The 26,711-nt window shown below is 37.9% G+C and overlaps 1 protein-coding gene across 1 annotated transcript in view; it reads left to right on the forward strand.

Moving 5' to 3' along the window:
- Positions 1-930: 930 nt before the first annotated feature.
- The window catches only part of Naalad2 (N-acetylated alpha-linked acidic dipeptidase 2), a 60,940-nt gene continuing 35,159 nt past the window's right edge, over positions 931-26,711 (forward strand). Inside the window, exons 1-10 of the mRNA XM_076925993.1 lie at positions 931-979; positions 4,079-4,199; positions 6,215-6,345; positions 7,041-7,152; positions 10,974-11,160; positions 12,276-12,377; positions 13,604-13,729; positions 15,449-15,635; positions 25,008-25,101; positions 25,987-26,085. Of these exons, the coding sequence (XP_076782108.1) occupies positions 970-979; positions 4,079-4,199; positions 6,215-6,345; positions 7,041-7,152; positions 10,974-11,160; positions 12,276-12,377; positions 13,604-13,729; positions 15,449-15,635; positions 25,008-25,101; positions 25,987-26,085 (1,169 nt within the window). The 5' untranslated portion in view covers positions 931-969. The remainder of the gene's footprint in view (positions 980-4,078; positions 4,200-6,214; positions 6,346-7,040; positions 7,153-10,973; positions 11,161-12,275; positions 12,378-13,603; positions 13,730-15,448; positions 15,636-25,007; positions 25,102-25,986; positions 26,086-26,711) is intronic.

Raw genomic sequence — 26,711 nt, forward strand, 5'->3', positions numbered from 1 at the left:
CAAGCATTGGTTGAATCAGCTACACCCCAATTTGTTGGAACCCACCATGATCACCCTTACTCCTTTTCTCTCCTTTCTTTCTTGATCTTTTCAGCTATTTTTTCAAGGTCAAAACCAGAGTTTGTCATAATTTTTTCATCTGAGCTGGGCAGTCATGGTGCACACCTTTAATCCCAGCACTTGTGAGGCAGAGGCAGGCAGATTTCTGAGTTCGAGGCCAGTCTGGTCTACAGAGTGGGTTCCAGGATAGCCAGGGCTACACAGAGAAACTCTGTCTCAAAAAACCAATAATAATAATAATAATAATAATAATAATTTTTTCATCTAATTATCAGAAAAGTTTAATTATTTGCTGTTAGATAAGCCTGTTTGAATCTGAGAAAAATAATTCTTCATGAGTGATAGTATGTACTGAAAAGGACTAGCAAGACTCTAGAATCCATTTCTCAGATGGTTTATGATTTTAGCACAGAAGTATCACTGAATCCTAATTATTGACACTGTAACTCTCAAAAATAGGGGGTTGATTATAGTGCCTGGGAAAATAGGGATTATAGTTCCTTTAAATGAAGTAGGCTGTTCTCAGTCAACCAAGTTGGTCCTGAGGAGTATCTATTTAATGAAAACATTTTTAGTTCAGTGAAATAAAAGTACAAAATTATTTAACTTTTCCAACAAACATTCCCAATATAAAATTAATAGATACTGTCTTTTTGTATTTTGCCTTTTGTTAGGGGATTTCTGGAAGATACTTCAAAAGAAAGTCAAGGGCTTTCTTGGCTATTTTCCATTTCACACTGTTTCCTTCACCTGAAGACTTGCACACTGGTACCATCACCAGGAAAGCATGGTCTCACAGTGCCTTCAGTGGGTTTGTCTGCTTCTTTGTGATGCTGGTGATCTGTCAACACAGGGTTGCCTAGTCTACTTGTGCTGGTTTAACATTTATCTTCTTGATGAAGGTTTCCCATGAAGGGAGGTGAAGTTTAAAACTAGATCATATCGACTTTGGTAGCATTGTTACAAGTCTGAATTTTGATTTTAAGTTTAAAGGGAGGCTTTGGAGTGATGTGATTGTTGCTTTAGAAAGAACATTGCCTTTTGTCAAATATAAATGCTCTCTATTCAGTAGCTAGAAGAATGCTGGAAAAGGTGGCAAGCAGGTGTGGTTTGGATTGCAGAATCATTGTAGTCTTCTGAAGGTTTAGATGTGAGATGTGAAAGAAACTGAGTAATATGAAAAACAGGGGTCAAAGATGAGGTGAACATTAAACTTTTTTTTGTTTTTGTTTTTTTTGTTTTTTTGAGACAGGGTTTCTCTGTATAGCCCTGGCTATCCTGGAACTCACTCTGTAGACCAGGCTGGCCTCGAACTCAGAAATCCACCTGCCTCTGCCTCCCAAGTGCTGGGATTAAAGGTGTGCAACACCACTACCCAGCAAACATTAAACTTAAATGGCAGCCTTCCACCCCAGAAAAGGTAACAGGGGATCTCAGGGCTCAGCTTGCAGGAAAGGTACAAACAGGAAGCAAATATACTAAAGTGACTTCAAAAGAGACTAAAGAGCAGAAAAATGAGGACAACCAAAAGTCTGGTTTGCTTCTGACCTCTGCTTAGGGATGAGAAAATGGCTGGTTAGCTACCTTTCAGGAAACGGTATCATCAAATGAAAATAGGTATCAGAAAAAGAGAGTGTTACAGAGGATGTAGAGGCAGTGGGTCACAAGAGTCACTGATGGAATGTTGAGAACACAGAAAGAAAAGGCACCAGGATAGTTAATGCTGGCAAAGTGTCATGGGTGACAGGCTGAATATATGTGTTAATGGTGAGGGAAGAAGGGTGGGTGTTAAATTGGAAGACCTGGGTTAAAATCTGATTTATATAACATACCAGTATTCCATTTCCACATGGAATGTCTGCTTGACAAGAATCATGAGTCAGAGGACCCCATCTCTACTTGAACTGGGGGTTGTTCCCTAATTTCTACATTTATTGTTGAGTAAAGTAATTGTGACATCAGAAGAAAACCATCCAATCATAGTTTCTGCTTTTTCTCTAAATTTCTTCCTCGTTTTCCTAGTCATTTCTCACTTAGTTTAATCTCTTATCTGTCCAACAGGTCTCTGTATATTAATCAGTATACTAACACTATAACACCTCAATTTATATTTGTAATGAAAATTGGACTCAAAATCTTAAAATTGCTCATCTGGTATGCCTCTCTTCTCATTAATGGCAGTAGTCAAGATACTAAACATTTGCTTTTTGGAAAATAAGCATTGCTGTCTCAACATCCATATCATGTGTTCTATGACCATTTCTGTAGTAGTGTTACATTATGACATCATTACTGGTGTGATTCTTGTAATTTTAAAGGGGACATATATAAAAGGCTAAATCTTCAAATAAAAGAAGTTTTTGGTCACAGACACTGTCAAGAATATGGATATGATAAATATCCAGTCACTCAACTCTTTTAAAACTTTATTATTAATATGTGTGTGTGTTTGTGTGTGTGTTGCTTTATTTTTACATCTTTCACATTTGTTTGGTTTTGGCTTAAAAATAGGGTCTATGTATTTTAGACTAGCTTGGATTTCATAACCTAGCTCAGGATGCCTTCAAACTTTTTGAGGTAAATTTCCTCAGCCCCTTGAGTCTTGGTATTAGAAATGTGTGCCAGGAACCCTGGCTCCATTTCACTATTTTTCAAAAGATTGGTTATAAACCAGTAGAAATGACTTGATTCTCTAATTATAAGGATGCTACTAAGATGTGGGAATAGGAAAAAAAATATTTATATAAGAGCATTCAATTTGATGTATGAGAAAACAGTTTATTTTTAAGGCTCACTGAATAATAAGTAGCTAAAATGGATTCTGAGAGATTGGTTTTTAATAGAAAATGTTTTCTAATACACACAACTTTGAAGGATATTTTTTTTATTCTTTAATCCTTTTTTACAGTCCAGTCTTCATCTCCCTCATGGTCTGCCCACAGGCAGCTCCTCATTCCCCATCCCATACCTCCTCTCCCCACCCCCCCAAGCCCAGTCTCTAAGAGGATGTCCCCACCACCCCTACCTTACCAGACCTCCCCACTCCCCGGGTTAGGTGTATCTTCTCTGACTGAGGACAGACCAGGAAGTCCTCTGCTTTATATGTATTGGGGACCTCATATCATCTGTTGTATACTGCCTGGTTGGTGGCTCAGTGTCTAAGAGATCTTGCAGGTTCAGGTCAGTTGAGACTGTTAGTCTTCCCATGGGCCTGCCTTCCTCCTCAGCTTTTTCCAGCTCTTCCCTAATTCAACCACAGGGGTCCTTGGCTTCTGTCCATTGGTTGGGTGCTAGTATCTGCTTCTGACTCTTTCAGCTGCTTGTTATGCCTCTCAAAGGGCAGCCATGCTAGACTCCTGTCTGCAAGCACAGCAGAGCATCAGTAATAGTGTTAGGCCACCTGGGTCTCCCCTTGAGCTAGATACCAATTTGGGCCTGTCACTGGACCTCCTTTCTTTCAGGCTTTTCTCAATTTTCTCTGCAGATCCTTTAGACAGGAACAACTTTGGGTCAGAGCTTTTGACTGTGGGATGGCAACCCCATCCCTCCACTCGATGTCTTATCACTCTATTGGAGGTGGAATCTACAAGTTCCCTCTCCCCACTGTATGGCATTTTATCTAAGGTCCCTCCCTTTGAGTCAAGAGATTCTCTCACCTCCCAGGTCTCAGTAACATTCTAGATGGTCAGCACACCTCCTACCTCCTGAGGTTGCCTGTTTCCATTCTTTCTGCTGGCCCTCAGGGCTTCAGTCCTGCCCCCCTCCCTGAAATACCTAATTGTGTTCCCCCCTTTCCCTCCCTGTCCCCTCTCCAACCCAGGTCCTCCCCTCCCTCTAACCCCACTGTGGTTGCTTTCTTCTCCCTCCCAAGTGTTATTGAGGCATCTGAAGGATACTTTTTATTAAAGATTAGCAAAAACCGATAATAATCTGCCAAGATGCCAATAATGAGCAAGAGTTGCTTGACAGCAGCTTTCTGTGATACACTTAACAAAACCGAAATTCTGAATGATTACAGATCCCATACTAATAAAAGGCCAAAGACTCTGGAATCAGCCAATCACACTTCTTACAATGGATTTTCAGGACTCAGTCTGCAGATGCCGCCTGATAGGCCATCGACAACATTTGTATTGCAGGTAATAATGTTTTTCCTTAGAACATGTTACATGAAATCATTTCTTCAATGCTTACTTTGTTAGTCCATCAGCAGTCTGGTAATGGTAGGTATCCCATGTTTAGAAATGTGTACAGTGTGTGCCATGCTATAACTCTTTAATAAATGATGACTAAATTATTCTAAACTACTTCAATGTTAATTTTGGAAGATCAATCAAATTGACAAACTGATAAATGATGTATCAGTTTCTCCTGTCTGTCAAACTTCAATTTACTGTCAAAATTGAGACAGGAAGGGAAACATTAACATTTGAAAGTAATTTAATTACTTTAATCATTAGTTTCCACCTTTTCTCTCACAAACCTTACAGTATTTTTGTGTACTTTTAGCTAAAGCCAACAGCCTGGAGACTAACAAATTATTTAATCCATTCTCAAAATGTTTATGTGAGATACAAAAAACATTTGATACTATTTGTGAATGAGGGTAATTCCTGTCTTAACTGTTATATAATAGTTATTTTAAAAGATATATTTATCTGGCCATGGTAGTGCATGCCTTTGATCCCAGCATTCAAGAAACAAAGGCAGGCCAGGCTGTGGTAGCACACGCCTTTAATCCCAGCACTTGGGAGGCAGAGGCAGAGGCAGGTGGATTTCTGAGTTCAAGGACAGCCTGGTCTACAGAGTGAGTTCCAGGACAGCCAGGGCTACACAGAGAAACCCTGTCTCGAAAAACCAAAATGAAAAAAAAAAAAAAAAAAAAGTTCAGTTTCAAATAAGAATATCAGAAGCATTGGTTTAAGACTGTCCAAAGAGCCAGTATTAAAGGAACTGATGTTACCAGAGGCTTTAAAAGTTTATAAACATTTAAAATTAACTTGTCAGGCCTGGGTACATGGTGTAATTGGCACAAGGCACGTCTAATATGGAAAAAGACTTGTGTCACTTCTGGTATAGCACGTTCAAGATCAGACTGTGAGAGTTCTAAGAAAGAACTTATTTTATTCAATGCAATTTAAAAAAGATAGCCCTCAGGACTTTTGCCAAAGTTCTTAAAGAAAAGCCATTTGGTATAGCTGTCAACAGTGACACCTAAGAAAAACATAAGGGGCTTCCAGAAACTTACTAGAAGCAGGGTGCCTTATCCAAGGCCATTAGGGACTGCTCAGGATACAGAGAAGGGCAAGACATAGCCTAGAGATGTCATTGCTTTCAATGTCCACTCGGGAATTTTGATTTGGCTGCCTGGGCTACTTCTGTCCTGGGCTGAAAAGTCAGTTATAACTTGTTATAACTAGTTACAACTTGTTCCCTTTGAGTGAGAGAGATACAGAAATTCTATTTGCCAGACCTGCTATTTTAAGAACTCTAAACCCCTTTAAAAGGAAATGCTTTTTAACTTTAACAGAGGGACAGGGACAAGGTCAGGAATGAAGTTTTGAATTTACTGCCAGTAATACATAGTGCAAGGCCCTTGAAATGATTAATTTTGTTCATTAGCAGCTACAATATTCCAGTGAGGTTTGTTTTTTAAAAATCTGTTATAGAAGCACAGAAATGTGGAGTTTTGTTCAGATGTACGTGGGAGTGGGGGTGGGGATGGGAGTGGGGTTGGGGTGGAGTGGGGGTGGGATGAGGCACAAGATAAACTCTCAATCTCTGGAGTTTGGTGTTAACATGGAGTTGAGGCACCAGATTGTTACTGAAGCAGTGGAGGACACATTATCCCCTAATGTGAGCAGGTATCTATTGGGACAGAGAATCTGGAAGCTGAGTAAGGAACTCTTCTGTGAGCTTTGCAGTGAAAGCGCCATTCTTGGGATGCGGTTGACAAAAGGCTGTGGTTGGGCTCTTTAGGAATAATCAGAGCTCTTGGTAGCAGCTCCGCCTGCTGCCCTGCCTTCACTGCAGGCAGACTGAACTGAACAGGAAGCAGCCTGATCCCCTAGGGCTTCCAAGGCCTCTCTAGAGTTCCCCTTAGTCTCTGGATCTTTGCAAAATCCCTGTACTCATCTTAGCTATCCATCCCCAGCCCCCACGCCTGCAGTTGCAATCAGAGGCACCCCCTGACCCAAAAGGGCATGGCCAGACCTAGGCATCTCCGGGGTCTGGGGATGTGCATTACTGTGACGCTGGTCTCCTTCATCGCGGGCTTTATTGTGGGTAAGTGTGAAAGCAGGGGCGATTGAGACCTCATGGCTGTGAGGAGAAGCTCAGGGTGGAGGGCTGGGATGTGTTCCGAGGAGTTCCCAAAAGAACACAGCAAAAGTAGAGAGCAGATGCAATTGCAGTTCGGTCAGAATTCAACTTTATTGACTATCTATTGAATGTAGACTACTGCTGTGTCCTGCTGAGATTACTCGAGCTGTCACTATCTATGGGGATGGAAAAAAAATTAACTTAATTTTCAAGTAATTGTGGATTGAACCCGTTGTTTTACATGAATGTTTTTGGAGTGCTCCTTCTGTGTCAATGTCTGTTTATGAACTAGAGTCTAAGGGAGAGCTGGAAATACCACACTTCCTGTATTCATAGCCCAAGAGAAACAACGGTTCTTAAGTAAACCTATTATATTGTGTATGAAGATTTTAAAAGTTTTCTGCAGTTAGTGTGGTTGTTTTTGTTGTTGCTGTTTTGGTTTCTGTTTTTTTTTTTTCCCCCAAGCCTGCACAAGGATCTGCTCGTTAGCTCTCATTATGTTCTCTCTCTCTCTCTCTCTTTAACTTGGTGTCTCCTTTAATAGTCAGAAGCAATCAGTGTGCATGTGTTTGTGTGTTTTTATGTGTGTATCTCTATGCGTTGTTTGTGTGCACCTGTAATTCCACTCCACCTCCTCCCCTCCTTCCCCCCCACCTCAGGCTGGTTTATTAAGCCTCTCAAAGAAACAACTACTTCAGCTGGTTATCATCAAAGTATACAACAGAAACTCTTATCTGAAATGAAAGCTGAGAACATTAGATCATTTCTTCGGTAAGTTTCTTTTGCATTTTTATCTTAGAAATAGTGATCATTGCATGAACAAATGTATTAAAACTTGGCTAACCTTTATATGTGAAATTATAAATTGGTTATCACTTCATTGATCTTTAACATGTCTCTATACCACTGGGGGTGAAACCCACAGACTGTTGCAGAAAAGCCTTTTCTTCTCTCTAACTTCATCCTACAGAAAAAATATCTACTTGATGTATTTACAGACATTTCATCCTCACATGACCTTGCGCTGGAACTGAATGGCATTGTTTTGTTCCTTTTGCATGGATTTAATCAGCATTCTGGATTTAATCAGAAGAATATTATTCTCCTCCAAACCTCTTTCTGTACTGCATTCTGTAGGAAAGAGTTAGGACACTGATAGACTCATGACTTAGTCAAAAAAGATCAGTGTCTCTGGGTGTGATTGTCTTACTGTTTTTTTTTTTTTTTTTTGCATTTTGCAAATATAGTTTTGTGTGTGTGTGTGTGTGTGTGTGTGTGTGTGTGTGTGTGTGTGTGTAAACGCTGAACTAACAACAATAAAGATGATGTAAACTTTTCAACTTCTTTTCAAAGGCAGTTACTATAAGGTGTTGTGTTCAGGCTACTTTAGAATAGAGTGCCACTAACAAATCAGATTCCTTGAATTATAATTTACATAAACTATAGCTTCAAAACCTATACTTTCAGAGAGTTTACAGATGTATTATAGTAAATGAGCCACATTTCCTACTAGGATCTCTCTTCTCTCTGGCCATTAGTCTAAGAAGGGATGTGAGATACGCCTGTGCTTCATGAAAGTCGAGAGAGGCTATAGAAGGAAAAATGCAGGAGAGAATGCTGTGCATTTGTATTTTACTTGAACATTACTGAATTACTATTCTATTTCGACCACGAAGGGAAACTCGAATGTTACAGTCTATTTTTCTTTCTTTTTTGTTTTCTGTTTCACTCCTGTGTTTCATTTCATTGATCCCTCTAGATGATTAGAAGGACAAGCTCGTGACCAATGCCCCGTCTATATTTTAACAAATACACTGACGTTTTTCTAATTGCAAAACTAAAAACCGTCCATTGTAGAAAGTAACACAACAGTGAACTATTATCATAAATACATTTCTGTTGCTGTGTTCAACACCATTAGCAAAAGTTAATTTGGGAGGAAGGGCTTCGTTCATCTTAGAATTCTCAGGACATAATCTATTGCCAAGGCGAGTCAGGGCAGGAACTCAAGGTAGCAGAAACCAAAGTATAAACCATAAATAAGGTTTACCAGCTTGCTCCCCCAGATTGCTCAGTTTGCTTCTTATTGATTTCAAGACCACCTGCTCAGGAAGGGCACTTCCCACAGTGACTGGTGCCCCTCTCCCCATATCAATAATGAATCAAGAAAATGCCCCACAGAATTGCATCCACTCCAGTCTGATGGAACCAACTTCTCAATTGAGATTTGCTGGTCTAGATGACTCTAGGTTGTTAAGTTGGAAACAAAACAAAGAAACAAAACAAGAAATCCTACCCCTAATGTGGTGGTTTGAATAGGTATGCACCACCACCACCACCACCACCACCACCACCACCACCACCACCACCCCCCCGCCATACTTATGTGTTTGAATGCTTGCCCCATGGGGAATGGCACTATTAGGAGGTATGGCCTTGTTGGAGGAAGTGTGCCACTATGAGGATGGGCTTTGAAATTTCCTATGCTCAGATTCTGCCCAGTGTGGAAATCTAGTCCTTTTCTGCTGCCTTTGAATCAACTCTCAGCTCCTTCGAAATCATTTCTGCCTGGGTTCTGCCATGCTTCCCTTGTAAGCCAGCCCCCAATTAAATGCTGTTCTTTATAAAAGTTGCCCTGGTCCTGGTGTGTCTTCACAGCAATAAAACCCTAACTAAGACACCTAACCAACATAACTATGTAAAGTAGAAATTAAATATGCCTAACCTCAATGTTTTTTCCTCTAGTTGTAAGATAAGTTTTCTTAACTCATTTGTACTTTTTAAAAAGAAATATTTTAAATGTTATACATCTGTAGTCTGTAGTCTTGTGGGTCAATAATAATTTGCAGATAGGCTAGGTAACTATTCAAGTACACAGAGAAATATTTATGTCTGGGAAGAAGGACTCTTGCAAAGTCTAAAAAGGCTGAGAAGGGGAGAAAGTAAAAATACCCACTGCTGTTGAGCAGAAGCTGGTGAGCACAGTAACAGTGAATGTGGCTGAAAGCTGGAAGGATGGAGAAGATGTATTTTGGGGTTTGAACATTATAGTTTAGAACATACAAGACTATCAAAGCATCATGAGCAATGGTGTAATAAGGTCACATCAACTATAAAAAAAATACTATTTCTCTGAATCAAAAAGATATAATTTAGGTTCTAGCCCAAGAATTTATTAGCTGTAAAAATATGAACTACTTTCCCAGTTCCTTTATTTGCAAAACAGTGGAAAGAAAGAAGGGTTGGGAGGATGGAGATGAAATGTGAAAGTGTGCATGCGAAGTTTTCAGGGAAAATTCACCTCCATGTCCATGGGTTTGATTTGGTGTGGTTTCGTTTTGTTTGTCAAGGGGTTATCCTTTAATTAGCTTTAAAACTAATTTACAAAATTGTTTATTCTTTCTATAAGTGGGAAAGAAAAGAAACTTTAAACCTATTATTCATCTAAAGCAAAATAAATCTCACCAATAACTTAACAGTGGTTCTTGGGTCATTAAGATGCGATGGCTGATTTACACCCAAAACTATGAAAATGTTCTCCAATGCAAATCAATAGAATAGTGCTTTTCACGGCACAAACAAGATCTTAGCATTACAGAATATAAAAGTTCATGGAGCTAATTTCAAGGAAATGAAAACAGTGCTACCTGCATGTTACAGCTGACTGAACCATCTCAGCCAAAGGCAGAGCCCCTGGCTGGCTCTGAGCAAGCATTAAGACTTCACCCTCAAAATGTTACTCATAAACACCAAGGTCTTTCATCACTGCTACAGAGCTGTGACATTCTTTTTTTTTTTTTTAAAGAATTATTTTATTTATATGAGTAAACTGTACCTGTCTTCAGACACACCAAAAGAAGGCATGGAATCCCATTGCAGATGGTTGTGAGCCATCAATGTGGTTACTGGGAATTGAACTCAGGACCTCTGGAAAAAGAGCCAGTGCTCTTAACCACTGAGCCAACTCTCCAGTCCCAAGCTGGGACATTCTTAAAGGGGTCATTTCACATTTGGTCCTGTGCTCTTGTTTTTTTTTTTTTTCAATGGATGATATTCTTTCTAGAGGGAGGATAACATGGAAATTGAAGTTGTGCTTAATTACTTTAAATAGTCTAGCTCTCTCTTTTCTTCTCTTTCTGTGTATATAACCTTTTTCTGTTTCTCTCTCCTTCCCCCACCAATCCCCATGGGAATTTACCTGGCTTCAGTCCTTGGGGCCAGAGAATTTGCCTGCCAGAGAACAGCTTTCCAATAAACCTGCCTCTTAAAAAAGAAGATTTATTTATTTTATATATGTGAGTACAGTGTCACTGTCTTCAGACACACCAGAAGGGAGGCATCAGATCCCATTACAGATGATTGTGAGTCACCATGTGGTTGCTGGGAATTGAACTCAGGACATCTTGAAGAGCCGTCAGTTCTCTTAACTGCTAAGACATCTCTCCAGTGCCCTAAACCCGCCTTTAATATTAAAAAATAATGGCATGTCTAAAAAAATTAATATACCCAGGTAAGATTTTTCTATGTTTGACACATAATTAATACTTGACTGCCAGCTCTCTTAATTTTTACTTTTATTCCTCTCATTTTAGTTCCTTTACAAAACTTCCCCATCTGGCAGGAACGGAACAAAATTTACTGCTTGCCAAGAAAATCCAAACACAGTGGAAGAAATTTGGATTAGATTCAGCCAACCTGGTTCATTATGATGTTCTCTTGTCTTACCCAAATGAGACGAATGCAAACTATATATCCATTGTGGATGAACATGGAATTGAGGTGATGTAGCATTATTGGGAGTTTTCATATGTTGTAATGTCTGGCTTTATGACAGGATCTCACCTTTTAGCTCTTGCTGGGCTGAAATCTGCTGCATGAACCAGACTGGCTCCAAATTAGTGGCAATCCTCTTATCTCTGCTCCTGAGTTCTAAGATTCCAGGTGCACAGAATCATGTGGAGTTCATTGCTTCCTCCTCCTCCTCCTCCCCTTCCCCTCCTCCTCCCCCTCCCCTTCCCCTCCTCCTCCCCCTCCCCCTCCCCTCCCCCCTCCCCTCCCCCTCCCCTCCCCCTCCCCCCTCTCCCTCCCCCTCTTTGTCTTCCTCTTCCTCTTCTTCTTCTGATTTATTTATTTATTTTATGTGTATGAGCACACTGTAGTTGCCTTTAGACATACCAGAAGAGGGCATAGGATCTCATAACAGATGGTTGTGAGTCACCATGTGGTTGCTGGGAATTGAACTCAGGACCTCTGAGAAGAGCAGTCAGTGCTCTTAACTGCTGAGTCATCTCTCCAGCCCTCACAGCTTGCTTCTTGCTTCTTTATTGATTGGAATGCAGAGTCAAGTAACATTAGAAATTTATTAGTGCAGTAACACTTCTGTAATTCAGAAAAGTCGGTATACTGCAAACTCTTCAGTGTCTATTTGTGTTAAGTGTGGTAAAGTTCTTCAGGCCAGGATGAAGATTTACACATAACTTTTTTTCTTTAAGTAAGGTAAGGCATACAAAGGGATTCATCATTTAAAATCAGTGGAGTAAGTGCTGGGAAGAGAGAACTAAGGTTCATGATTTACACAGGAACAGGTCATTTAGATTAAAATGGGAGATAAAAAGTGTTCCTGGAGGAATTCATGTGTGAACCAAAGAAGAGAATAAGAATTTAACCACATGAAATGGAAAGCAAGGTAAGACAGTTCTAGTTAGAGGAAATCACTAGAAATGCACGATTATGTAAAACCTGCTCATTGTTGTCAGTAGGGTTTATCTATTTAATTACAGAGCCTTGTCTTAGGATATGCAATCCTAAGTATAACTCAGGAGGCAAGATGGGCAGTGCCTTACTTGTGATCTGGGATTATTCTATGTAACATGACCTGTTTGAATTTTTGCTAGATTTTTAAAACATCATACCTTGAACCACCACCAGATGGATATGAAAATGTTACAAACATCGTACCACCATATAATGCGTTTTCAGCCCATGGCATGCCAGAGGTAAAACGCTACATTTTTAAAGATGCATGGCTCTGCATCGTTCTTTGCATATGAAAGCCTGTGTAGGGAAATATGACTAAGGAGACTTCACATGGAGACCAAATATATGTACTCATTGTTTCATGTTCAGTATTATGAACCCCTTCAAAAATTAAAAACACTTTCTTTTTTAATTATAAAAAAGAATATAAGAAGAAAAAAAAAAAAAAAAAAAGCAAAGCAAACAATACCACTCCAAGAAATAACAAAGTCAAGGAATGTGTTTTAGTTCAGGGAAGGCAACAGATGCTTTCAGCAGCTTTCCCAACTGCTTATAATGTAAATTTTAAATTATTTTTATCCATCCATCTTTGTAATTCATACTATAGATGTTCTTAAAATAATGTTGTAGTTGGAAATTAAACATTTGGAATGTTAGAAGCCATCTCCAATTAATAGCCATTTGCAAATGAAAAATTGTTTTTTCCCCCCTGTGGAAGTCTCACTGGAGAAACAAACCACACAGAAGGTTGGCTGCATGCCCAGCAGTAGATTGCAGACACAAGACAAATTCAACTGCATCTTCAGAGATTCTTTGTCTCAATGTTAACCCAGGACTTTATTTTTTAATAATCTACAGGTCCTTTCCATATACATTATGGCTTCCCTTTTGTGTTTAGAAGCAATTCCTGTGTATATGAATGTGTGTATCTTTGCATCGATATGCATTTATTGTGCTTTTTCTTTGCTTTTTGTTTTGTTGTTTTATCCTATTCCTATTTTTTTGTTTTATTTTATCTGACTTGAGTTTTATGTTATTATGATTCCTCAGATGCTTTTTTTGTTTTCTAAGGAGAAAGAAGGGGTGTGGATCTAGATGGGAAGGGAGGTGAGAAAGAACCGGAAGGAGTAGGGGGAAGGAGAATTGTAATTAGGATATGTTATATGAAAAGAGTATTTTAAAAATTTGAAAATATAAGACGAAAACTAAAATGCAAACACAGTTGGGATTGTCCAAGCAGCGTATGTTTCCTGATGATCTTTTCTTCTGAGGACAACTATTTAAAATATCTTAGTCAACTCTTTAATGAACTTCTTGAAGTATTAAATAGATGTTGTATTGAGTTCCAAATGATAGTTCATCCGAAATAAGGACAGAAACCTGCCAATACAGTTTTGAAGAACTAACTTACTTTAATTTTTTTCTTTAAGGCAGCAGCATATGTAACTTTCCAATTTCCCTGTAGGGAGATCTTGTGTATGTCAACTATGCTCGTACTGAGGACTTCTTCAAACTAGAAAGAGAGATGAACATCAACTGCACTGGCAAGATTGTTATTGCAAGATATGGGAAAATCTTTAGAGGAAACAAAGTACAGTATTCTTTTTTCTAGAGGGAAGGGGAGAGGTTTGATCTCACAAGTATAAATGGTCAGTTATATCCATTCTCTGAAATTGCTCTTTTTTTTTTTTTTTTTTTTTTTTTGGTTTTTTGAGACAGGGTTTCTCTGTATAGCCCTGGCTGTCCTGGAACTCACTCTGTAGACCAGGCCTCAAACTCAGAAATCCGCCTGCCTCTGCCTCCCAAGTGCTGGGATTAAAGGCAGGTGCCACCACCGCCTGGCGAAATTGCTCTTAATTTTGTTTATTTTTTGGTTGTTCTCCGTGGGTACACAGAAGACTTTATTTTTATATAACTTGATATTTGCAGAAAGAAAATTATTCTGTTAGAAGAGTAGTATTTGCTTTTTAAAAGCCAATAGGAGGAAGTCTATATCAGTTAAAAGAAACATTTCCTCTGAATCACCTAACTTAATTTTCTAGACATAATCAATTTTAGTCACCCTCTCCTTATTTAATTCTTTGAATTATAAATATGTGCATATGTACACTTTATGCAATTATTATGATTAGACTTTAAAGAGGACTTGATACACTGTGTGTTCTGTAACAGTGTTCTCACTCAGCTGTTCATGACATAACTATGTAAATACACTGAGGCCTGTACAGTATAGTAACAGCTAAGTGGCTGGGACACTAACTCCACACTTGGCCCAGGTAGTCCTTTTCAATGTCCTTTGCTCCCTCTATGCCACTGTCCTCATGACTGGAATAGGAATGCTGATAAAACCAGTCTCATAAAGTTATTTATAGGATCCTAGTACTGGAAAGCACCTCAGTAGCAAACGAACCCTAGTAATTTCTATATGACTGTTTATTAAATGCCTCATTAATGTAAATGTGGACATAATATTTTTTAGAACCAATAAACAATTTAGCTAATCATTTTCCCATTAATAGATACTTTCCTTAGTTGGACTTTATTATGTTACTACTATAAATAATTCCATTTAACATTCTACATATACTTCAAGTATTTGTATATATTTTTTATATAGATTAATAAAAATATTCTTTCAGAGTTTTGATGAAATAAATAATTGCCTTTTCCAGAAGGCTGAGACACTGACATGGCTGAGTGCTTTCTTAATATTGTACATGAGAGAGCCAAGAGTAAGAGTTACCTACACACTTGCCTTCTGCTACACTTCTGATGATTAGGAATTCAGTTTTTTTCACTGGATAGTTTCATATTCTTAGCAGTATTCAGATGGTTAGATGCTTACAAAGCCACCTTTGAAGGACATACTGTGTCTGTTCTAGACAGTTAAAAAAGTATTTGTAAAGTGCTTACTCAATGATGTGCAAGATTTGGTGGGTAGTTTAAGATACTAGCATTCTTCACATTCTATAAAACACCCTCATTTTAGTAGGGGAAACAAACACTTGAAAGCTATTTTAATATATTATGAACTGACCTATGATAGAAATATACACAATAATAAGTATGAAGAAGAAGGAAGACTTCAGTTTTTAAGGTTTGGGAATGATAGGAACAGTTCATAATAGATAATTTAGTTAAGATTTTGTAAGATAAATGACCATTTATTAAGTTTAGCAAGAAGGAAATTAGTTTGAAGGCAAATATAACAAACATACAACAACACCATCAAAAACAAGTATTAAACTACTTTTGTAGGAATAAGCCAGTCATTTGTATTTCTGCATCATGTTACATATTGCTCTTACAGGTCAAAAATGCCATGCTAGCCAGAGCCATGGGAATCATTCTATACTCTGATCCAGCTGACTACTTTGCCCCTGATGTACAGCCATATCCCAAAGGATGGAACCTTCCTGGAACTGCAGCCCAGAGAGGAAATGTTCTAAATCTGAATGGGGCCGGTGACCCACTCACTCCAGGCTATCCAGCTAAAGGTAATGATGAAATTTGTCAGTTTACTCCTGCAAAATATTTCTTGCTATTCTAGATGTATAAAAACAAGAACACATTAAAATCAGCATTACAACAGAACTAAAATTATATATGCCTTTATGTCATTTGGATTTTGATTGCTGGGAAATAAATAATTTCTCCTGTATTATTTTGGTTTTAAACTTCCACCAGATGTAGACATGGGAAGGAGGTATTGGCTGACTTTTCTTTTTTTAACAGCCGGGTGAAGGTTCAAAAAACCTGATATTCATAATTAAAACAATGCAGAATTTTAATCTTATAAGTTATATTTCTTAATGACCTAAGGATTTTGTTATTTAGTCATAAATTTCTTTCTTTCTTTTTAAAATGAGTGTTTAAAGTTACTTTGAATGCCCCTTAATCCAAGCACTTGGGAAGCACAGGCAGGCAGATAGATCTCTGTGAGTTTAAGTCCAACTTGGTCTACAGAGTTCCAGAACAGCCAAGGTTACACAGAGAAACTCTGTCTCAAATAATCAAAGTATAAAAAATGAAAAGACAAAGAAGTTAGTTTAAATGTAAGAATTTTTGGCATATGTGAAACTGTCTGTCTCTACAATTAGATAATGACTGTAACCACTACCTCGTCAGATAGTTTCTTCTTATTCCCTTTCTTGCAATTCTTATTTCCTCAGTACCTATCTCTAGGCACTCAATGATCTACTTTTGAAACATTAGCAGTTCTTTTTAAGATCCAGACCTGCCAGCATATGTTTTTATTTATTTGTTTATATTATTGCATTGATTGGCTATGTCATAGTTTAGGCCTATACTTGTTGCTGGGTATTTGAGTTGTTTCTGTTTTGAAGGTTCTACAATGAATGTGTATTTTTGTTTTGTTTTCTTGTTTTGTTTTGTTTATGCTCTTAATTTTTGTTTTTGTCTTTTTTATATAGGAGTCTTAAAAATTACATACTGGCTTTTTAGGCTTTTGGTTTATTTTCCAATTGGTGTTGGTAGTTTGGGTCTTTCAATAACTTTTCTCTGTTTTATAAAACTTGTCATATTTATAGTTGGAGACATGTTTTTATCTCTAGTTGTATAGCTGTTTTCTGTTTCTTGGATTTCTGTTCTGAAGTTTATGTCATTTCTCCCGCTTATTTTCCTTCTTTTATTTGTCTTCCACTAATATCATGAGGTAGAATCTGAGTTCATTCCTTTAAAATCCTTCTTTTCTAAAATTGATGTTTTAATACTACAGCTTTTTTCTGGTCACTGGTTTAGCACTATCATACTTTTGACATATTATTTTCTTTTTTGGCGGGGAGGGTTATACATACTTTCACATTTATATTTTTGTTTCAGTTTTGACCTAAAATTCATTTATAAATGCATTGCTGTTTTTTTTATTTTTTCCTTTTATTAAAACTAGATTCCTTTCTCAGACATTAAGCATTAAAAATAGTTACCCTACATCCTTTCCTCCCAGTTCCTCCTCACATCTCCTCCTCTCTGGATCCACTACCACTTTCTGTCTCTTAGGAGAAAAGAATAGGTTTCTATGAGATAACTATCAAACATGAGAAAATACACTACAGCCAAACAGGGAGTAACTGGGACCCACTAGGACCCAGGAATTCACTCCTGGCCCAGGGCCCTGGTTCCTTACAGTCTGGGCCTGAGCACTGAATAGATCCATACCATTAGCACTCTATCAGATGTAGGATTGGTAAAGATCTTTTCCCAATCTGTTGGTTGCCATTTTGTCCTATTGCAGTGTTCTTAGCTTTACAGAAGCTTTGCAGTTTTATGAGGTCCCATTTGTCGATTCTTCATCTTAGAACATAAGCCATTAGTGTTCTGTTCAGGAACTTTTCCCCTGTGCCCATGTGTTCGAGACTTTTCCCCATTTTCTCTTTTACTAGTTTCAGTGAATCTGGTTTTATGTGAAGGTCCTTTATCCACTTGGACTTGAGCTTTGTACAAGGAGATAAGAATGGATTGATTTGCATCCTTCTACTTGCTGACCTCCAGTTGAACCAGCACCATTTGTTGAAAATGCTGTCCTTTTTCCACTGGATGGTTTTAGCTCCTTTGTCAAAGATCAAGTGATCATCTGGGGTATTGGGGTTCATTTCTGGGCCTTCACTTCTATTCCATTGATCTTCCTGCCTGTCTCTGTTTCAATACCATATAGTTTTTATCACTACTGCTTTGTAGTACAACTTGAAGGCAGGGTTGGTGATTCCCCCAGAAGTTCTTTTATTGTTGAGAATAGTTTTCACTATCCTGGGTTTTTTGTTATTCCAAATGAATTTGAGGATTGCTCTTTCTATTTCTGAGAAGAATTGAGTGGGAATTTTGATGGGGATTACATTAAATCTGTAGATTGCTCTAGGCAAGATAGCCATTTTACTAAATTAATCCTTCCAATCCAGGAGCATGGGAGATCTTTCTGTCTTCTGAGATCTTCTTCAATGTCTTTCTTCAGGGACTTGAAGTTCTTGTCATACAGATCTTTCACTTGTTTGGTTAGATTCACGCCAAATAGTACTTCATATTATATGTGACTATTGTGAAGGGTATTGTTTCCATAATTTCCTTCTCAACCTGTTTATCTTTTGAGTGGAGGAAGGCTACTGATTTGTTTGAGTTGATTTTATATCCAGCCACTTTGCTCAAATTGTTTATCAAGTTTAGGAGTTCTCTGGTGGAAGTTTTGGGGTCAGTTAAGTATACTATCATATCATCTGCAAATAGTGAAATTTTGACTTCTTCCTTTCCTATTTGTATCCCTTTGACTTCCTTTTGTTGTCTAATTGCTCTGTCTAGGACTTCCAGTCCTATATTTAATAGGTAGGGAGAGAGTGGACAGCCTTGTCTAGTCCCTGATTTTAGTGGGATTGCTTCAAATTTCTCTCCATTTAGTTTGATGTTGGCTATTGGCTTCCTGTATATTGTTTTTACTATGTTTATGTATGGGCCTTTGACTCCTGATCTTTCCAAGACTTTTATCATGAAGGGATGTTGAATTTTGTCAAATGCTTTCTCAGCATCTAGTGAGATGATCCTGTTGTTGGTTTTTTTTTTTTTTTTTTTTTTGAGTTTATTTATGTAGTGGATTACATTGATGGATTTCCAGATATTGAACCATCCCTGCATTTCTGAAATAAAGCCTACTTGATCATGATTGATGATTGCTTTGATGTGTTGTTGGATTCGGTTTGCGAGAATTTTATTGAGTATTTTTGCATCAATATTCATAAGAGAGATTGGTCTGTAGTTCTCTTTCTTTGTTGGGTCTTTCTGTGGTTTAGGTATGAGTGTAATGGTAGCTTCATAGAATGAATTGGGTAGTGTTCCTTCTGTTTCTATTTGATGGAATAGCTTGAAGAGGATTGGTATTAGGTCTTCCTTGAAGGTCTGATAGAATTCTGCACTAAAACCATCTGGCCCCAGACATTTTTTGGTGGGGAGATTTTTAATGATTGCTTCTATTTCTTTAGGAGTTATGTGACTGTTTAGATAGTTTATCTGCTCCTTGTTTAACTTTGGTACCTGGTATCTGTCTAGAAAATTGTCCATTTCATCCAGATTTCCCAATTTTGTTGAGCCTTGGTAGTAGGATCTGATGATTTTTTTTTAATTTCTTCTGTTTCTGTTGTTATGTCTTCCTTTTCAGTTCTGATTTTATTAACTTGAGTACTGTCTCTGTGCCCTTTGGTTAGTCTGGCTAAGGGTTTCTCTATCTTGTTGATTTTCTCAAAGAACCAGGTCCTGGTTTTGTTGATATTTTGTATAGTTCTTTCTGTTTCAACTTGGTTGATTTCAGCCCTGAGTTTGATTATTTCCTGCCGTCTCCTCTTCTTGGGTATATTAGCTTCTTTTTGTTCTAACACTTTCAGGTTTTTGCTGTCAGGTTGTTAGTGTATGCTCTTTCCAGTTTCTTTTTGTGGGCACTTAGAGCTATGAGTTTTCCTCTTAGTACTGCTTTCATGAAGTCCCACAAGTTTTGATATAATGTGTCCTCATTTTCATTAAATTCTAAAAAGTTTTTAATTTCTTTCTTTATTTCTTCCTTGACCAAGTTATCATTGAGTAGAGCATTGTTCAGTGTCCACGTGTATGTGGGCTTTCCATTGTTTTTGTACATATCAAAGACGAGTCTTAGTCCATGGTGGTCTGATAGGGTACAAGGGATTATTTCAATCTTTTTGTATCCGTTGAGGCCTGTTTTGTGACCAATTATATGTTCTACTTTGGAGAAGGTACCATGAGGTGCTGAGAAGAAGGTATATTCTTTTGTTTTAGGATGAAATGTTCTATAGATGTCAGTTAAGTCCAATTGGTTCATAACTTCTGTTAGTTTCATTGTGTCTCAGTTTAGTTTCTCTTTCCATGATCTGTCCGTAGCTGAGAGTGGGATGTTGAAATCTCCCACTATTATTGTGTAAGGTGCAGTGTATGCTTTAAGCTTTAGTAAAGTTTCTTTTATGTATGTGGGTGCCCTTGCATTTGGGGCACAGATGTTCAGAATTGCGAGTTCCTCTCGGTACATTTTTTCTTTGATGAATATGAAGTGTCCTTCTTTATCTTTTTTGATTACTTTTGGTTGAAAAACGATTTTATTTGATATTAGAATTGCTACTCCAGCTTGTTTCTTGAGACCATTTTCTTGGAAGATTGTTTTCCAACCTTTTACTCTGAGGTAGTATCTGTCTTTTTCACAAAGGTGTATTTCTTGTATGCAGCAAAATTTTAGGTCCTGTTTATGTATCCAGTCTGATAGTCTATGTCTTTTTATTGGGGAATTGAGTCCATTGATATTAAGAGATATTAAGGAAAAATGAATGTTGTTTCCTGTTATTTTTGTTATTGGCAGTGGAGTTATGTTTATATAGCTACCTTCTTTTAGGGTTGTTGGAAGATTACTTTCTTGCTTTTTCTAGGTTGTAGTTTCCCTCCTTGTGTTGGAGTTTTCCACCAATTATCCTCTGAAGTGCTGGATTTGTGGTAAGATATTGTGTAAATTCGGTTTTGTCATGGAATATTTTGGTTCTCACCAGAGACTATAAAAGCCAGAAGATACTTGACTGCTATCATACAGACCCTAAGAGAACACAAATTCCAGCCGAGACTACTATACCCAGCAAAACTCTCAAACAATATTGATGTAGTTAACCTCCTTGATTTGAATTTTTTTTCTTCAACTACCTTCTGTACCACTGGATTTGTGGAAATATGTTTAAATTTGACTTTTTCATGAAATATTTTCTTTTCTTCATTGATTGAAGATTGGAGATTGAAAATTTTGCTGGGTGTAGTAGTCTGGGCTGGCATCTGTGATCCCCTAATGTCTGTAGTACATCATTCCAGTCCCTGACTCTGGCCTTAGAGTCTCCATTGAAAAATCAGATGTAATTCTAGTAGCTCTTCCTTTATATGTTACTTGATCCTTTTCCCTTGTCACTTTTAATATACTTTCTTTGTTCTGTAGGTTTCTTGTCTTGATTACTATGTTGTGAGACATGAGTTTGTTTGTTTTGTTTTTCTCAGCCAATCTATTTGTTGTTCTGTGTGCCTCTTGTACCTTTATAGGCATGTCCTTATTTAGATTAAAAAACTTTTTTTTTATGATTTTGTTGAAACTATTTTCTATGTCTTTGAGTTGAGATTCTTCTTCCTGTATTCCTATTATTCTTAGGCTTTTTTTTTTTTTTTTTTTTTATAGTGTCCAGGATTTTCTAGATATTTTGTGTTAAGATTTTTTTTTATTTAACAGGGTTTTTTTTGTTTGTTTTGTTTGGTTTGGTTTGGTTTTTGACCAATGTATCCATTTCTTCTATGGTTTCTTCAATGCCTGAGATTTCCTCTTTCATCTCTTGTATTCTGTTAGTGATGCTTTTCTCTATAGTTCTAGTTCAAATTCTTTAATTTTGATTTCCAAGATTCCCTCAGTTTGTTTCCTTTATAGATTCTATTCCATTTTCAGATCTTGAACAGTTTTATTCAATTCCTTCAACTATGTTTTCCTGGGTTTCTTTAAGGAATGTATTTCAAGGTTTGTTTTGTGTGTGTGTGTGTGTGTGTGTGTGTGTGTGTGTGTTTCAGCTATGTTGGAATATTTAAGGACGGCTGGGGTAGAATAGCTGAGCTCCACTGGGAACATTGCCCTGGCTGTTATTGTGTCCTTAGGCTGGCAGATATCTAGGCATCTGCATTTGGAATGATTATAGGTCTAGGTGCTGGTTTCTGGATTGATCTTTGTTGGATGGGGGTTTTGTTTGTTGATTTATGTTTCCTCTCTGTAGCTTCAGAAAGTCTGAGTGCTGTGTGTTATCTGTTTTTCTGATCTGTTCATCTAATGTGTTCATGGGAAATGCCTGTTGGTGTAGAGGGCTCTTACTGGGATTAGTTTGTGGAAAGAAGGTCTTATGATCCTTTGGGGATGGGAGAAGAACTTTGAGATGCATAGGAGATGGGTGAATGTGTTGGAGAGGCTGCCAAAGTTTTCTGATGTAGAGCTGGGGATGAGACTCGGGGACTGGAACTGGGAGGGGAACTAGAGAAAGGAGAAAAGGCCTGCAGGCAGCCTAGCTGGTTTTCTGTCAAGCACGACTTATGGATTATCATGGAGTACCTGCTGGATTTGGGGGGTGGGGAAAAAAAAAAACAAGGAATGGAGGGAGGTTAGAAAGGGACCATCCGTTAGGATTCACAGATGTTAGCAAGGGGCTGTGGCAGTAGGGAAGGCTGCTATGGGTGTTGTGCTATAGAGCTGGAGATGAGACTGGGGTATTGGATCTTGAGGAATACAGAGAGAAAGTCTGAAAAAGCCTACTTGGATTTTTGGAGGATGTTGCCTTGTGGGTTAGCAGGTGGAGCCTGCTAGAGTTCATGACTGGTAAAGAACCAGTGTGGGGAGCAAGCTTAGAAGGGGGAAGATCTTAGGGATCTTAGGGATCCACGGGAGATGGGAGCAAGGGGATGTGTAATATTTCCAAAGATGTTCTGTTGCAGATCTGCAGTTGAGACTATGGGTTGGATCTAGGGGAACAGAGAAAGAAAAGAAAGTTTGCAGGGAACTCATCTAGTTTTCAGGCAGGCATAGCTTGTGTGGGTTAGCTTGGGCTTATCTGCTACAGTTGGTGACTCGTTCCTTGTTCTGCTAGTCTGGTGTATTCTCAGTGAATACCTGCTGGTATTGGATGCTGGGATAAGGGGGTGAACTGGGGAAAGGAGTGTTAAGGGTGGGTATTTTTGCTCCATTAGACTGGAGTCAGAGTGGAAAGGGAGACTGCAATATATTTCCAGCTACAAGGCTAGGAATGATGGACTGGGTACGAGGTGGATTTCTGGATAGATGTAGGTCTCCCTTAAGCCTACTTGTTGTCCTGGAAGGAGAGTCCCTTGGGTTAGCAGAGGTGTCTATTGGAATTGGAGCCTAAGACAAATTAATGAATGGGTGGGAGGAAGGTTAAAAGAGGGAAGATCTCTGAGATCCACAGGAGATGGGTGTATATTGCAGGGGGCTGCCAAAGGTATTCTGTTACAGAGCTGGGGATGAGACTGCAGGTTTGGAACAGGGAGATAAGAGGTCCACAGACAGCCTCCCTGGTTTTCTGTCAGCTAGCAGGGAATCAAATTGTTTGTTTTTGGAGGTGTTTTTCAATGTTGATTTTTAATTCCACTATAGTCAAGCAATGTACTTTGTATAATTTTTACATTTAATGGAACATGTTTTATTGTCCACAATGTTGTCTTTTGAATATATGTTGTCCTGTCCCGCTGCCACACACCTGATCATACAGTAAATTCTGCATTGAGATATGCTATTCTGAGTGTCTGCTCAATTAAGATAGTATATACTTGCTGATTTCTTTGTATAATTTCATTGTTATGCTTTATGTTTCAAGAACCAATTATAAAAATAGTTAAATAATAAGAAAAACTTGGAGAACTGTTTTTTATATATTTGTTAATTTTAAATTGTTTCAGATCTGAGAATGAAGTTTTCCTTGCTAGTCCATCTTGCTTGATAGCTAGGCCTAAAGGGATCACTCTGACAGCATATCCTAATCTTCCTCTGAAGAAAAATATTGTCTTATTATTTGAATAAATGTAATTATTTCTCAAAATCTCACAATTTTTTTTTCCTGTTATATGTGGACACTTTTTCCAAGCATACAGTTTACTGGAGTTTCTATAATAATAATTCACAATGTCTTCTGAGGAAAGAAAATAATCTTAGAAAGCTTAAGATAATTATTTAAATTGTTTAGTTTAGCTCTCTCCTCCAGCCGAACAAGATGCCCAAAGGAAAGAAGGCCGAGGGGAAGAAGGTGGCCCTGGCCACCCGCCGTTGTCAAGAAACAGGAGGCCAAAAAGGTGGTCAATCCTTTGTTCAAGGAAAGGCCCAAGAACTTTGGCATTGGGCAGGACATCCAGTCCAAAAGAGATCTAACACGCTTAGTTAAATGGCCCCAATACATCAGGCTGCAGCGGCAAAGAGCCATCCTCTATAAGGGGCTCAAAGTACCTCCTGCCATTAACCAGTTCACCCAGGCCCTGGACAGGCAAACAGCTATTCAGCTGCTTAAGCTTGCCCACAAGTACAGGCCACAGACAAAGCAAGAGAAGAAGCAAAAGCTACTGGCCCGTGCTGAGAAGAAAGCTGCTGGCAAAGAGGATGTCCCAACTAAGAGACCACCTATCCTCTGAGCAGGAGTCAATACAGTCACCACCTTGGTGGAGAATAAGAAGGCTCAGCTGGTGCTGATTGCCCATGATGTAGACCCCATTGAGCTGGTGGTTTTTCTGCCTTCCCTGTGGGGGTGCCTTACTGCATCATCAAGGGAAAGGCCAGGCTGGGGCGCCTGGTCCACAGGAAGACATGCACCACTGTTGCCTTCACACAGGTTAACTTGGAAGACAAGGGTGCTCTGGCTAAGCTGGTAGAAGCGATTAGGACCAATTATAATGACAGATATGATGAGATCCGCCGCCACTGGGGAGGCAACGTCCTGGGTCCTAAGTCTGTGGCTCACATTGCCAAGCTGGAAAAGCCAAAGGCTAAAGAACTCGCCACTAAATTGGGTTAAAAATGTACACTTGGGTTTTCTGTACATAAATATAATTACAAAATCAAAAAATAAGTATTTAGTTTAAAAGTCTATAATTTCCATGATACTTTAAAATGTAAATGTCTTGTGTTTTCACTGCTGACTCAACTAGGCCAATTTAAATACAAGTTTGATTTTTTTTGGCAACCTTTAATTTTACTTTTAAACATATAAGAAATCTGTAATAATAATAATATAAGAATTTCTTGCATACTCTTGCCCTCACTCATATCCTCTAATAGTTTTCACTTATATTATTGATTTTTGCAGAATACACCTTCAGACTTCCTGTTGAAGAAGGAGTGGGGATACCAAACATACCCGTACATCCGATTGGATATAATGATGCAGAAAGACTATTACGGTATAGTCTTTTAGCTGAATATGAAAGTATCTTGTGCTAAGATGTCTATGCCTGCTCTATAAGTCAGTTATGTTAAAAGTAACTATCTATCAAAAATAAATCTTGGAGAAGGAACACCATTTTCATGAGAAGAACAGTTTAACTAATAAGAAAAATAATAGTAAAAAATTCTCTGCTTAGATGCTATTCTCAAATATGAAACTCTGTCCAATGATTAAAATCACTGTTTTAACTGTTTGAAAACCATTGAATACTGTAATGTCCTTAAATGTTTGTTAGTTGTTTTTCTGTGGTTTAAATACACAATCATGCTGGTCACTAAATGTGTGATCTTGTACGAGTTACTTTCTCATGGTCTGATTTCATATTTTTACCTGTAAAATGAGAATGGTGCTCTCACCCTGAATCACAGCAGAGAGAAGTGTCTACACTACAGTAAGCAGTGACTTAGTATTTGCTGGTAGTGTTATCTGTATTTCATTGCCTATTTCCCAACTTCTATTTCCTAAATACTCTACCTGAATAACTTCATTATTTTTAATAGGTGCTTTCTATGTAGTCAGCAGTTTCTTTAAAAATTCGGTGCTTCTTATCACAGTCATGATGGTTCCTTCTTTTGGATGTCTTCAACTCTTGGCTTCTCAAGGTATATCAAGTGTGACAAGGCTGTTGCTATCCTTCTACACTTTGGATTTTATTTTTTTTCCTCTTCAGCTTTGTAACTAACATATTGCATATTACTTATTTGTCTAGGCTATGACTCTTTCCAGAATGAAATCTCCATGAGGAATCTTTTTATAAAGAGTTTCTACATACACATTATCACTACCAATCTCATTATTTCTTCAAAATCAATCTTTTTGTTGTTTCATGCACTTTTGACAGCAACTTGGGAGGAACTGCTCCACCAGACAAAAGCTGGAAGGGAAGTCTAAATGTTAGTTACAATATCGGGCCTGGCTTTACAGGAAGTGAATATTCCAGGTAATTGTGTGATTGTTTCATAGCCTAAAACAGTTTTGTTTTAACAGAAAACAATCAAGATAATGTTCTGCCAGATAAAGTATACCTTCTTCTTTTTTCCTTGTCACTAGTGAGCAGCAGATTATTTTTTATCAACACAGAAGGACTTACAGCACAAACTATTGAATTCTTCAGAGATGACATCATGAGATGAAATATTACTATGAGTTTAGTCTTATAACATCTTGAGCAGTTTTTTTACTTCCATTTTTTTTTTACTTAATGTTTAAATAAATTTAGCTAATAACTTTTATGATGGGTAAATTCAGAGACAGTAAAGGATCACAAGAAAAAGAATTATTTATTGTTTATTCTTTACCTCATGGCATAAATAAGTTAAAATGAGGAAGCCATGTGATACAACAATTCTCAATAGATGTATCATTGTAATTATTATTTTTTCTTTTCCTTTTTTTTTTTTTTGAGAGGGTTGAAAGACTCTGTGTAATCCTGGATATTCTAGATCTTGTTCTGCAGACTAGGTTGACCTTGATCTGATAGATCGATCTTCCTGTATCTGCCTTCCAAGTGCTAAGATTAAAGTTATCTAGCCAAAATTTGAAGTGTTTTAACATGGGGATGTTGTG

Source organism: Arvicanthis niloticus, chromosome 27 (genome assembly GCF_011762505.2).
Source record: "Arvicanthis niloticus isolate mArvNil1 chromosome 27, mArvNil1.pat.X, whole genome shotgun sequence".
Classification (NCBI taxonomy): domain Eukaryota; kingdom Metazoa; phylum Chordata; class Mammalia; order Rodentia; family Muridae; genus Arvicanthis; species Arvicanthis niloticus.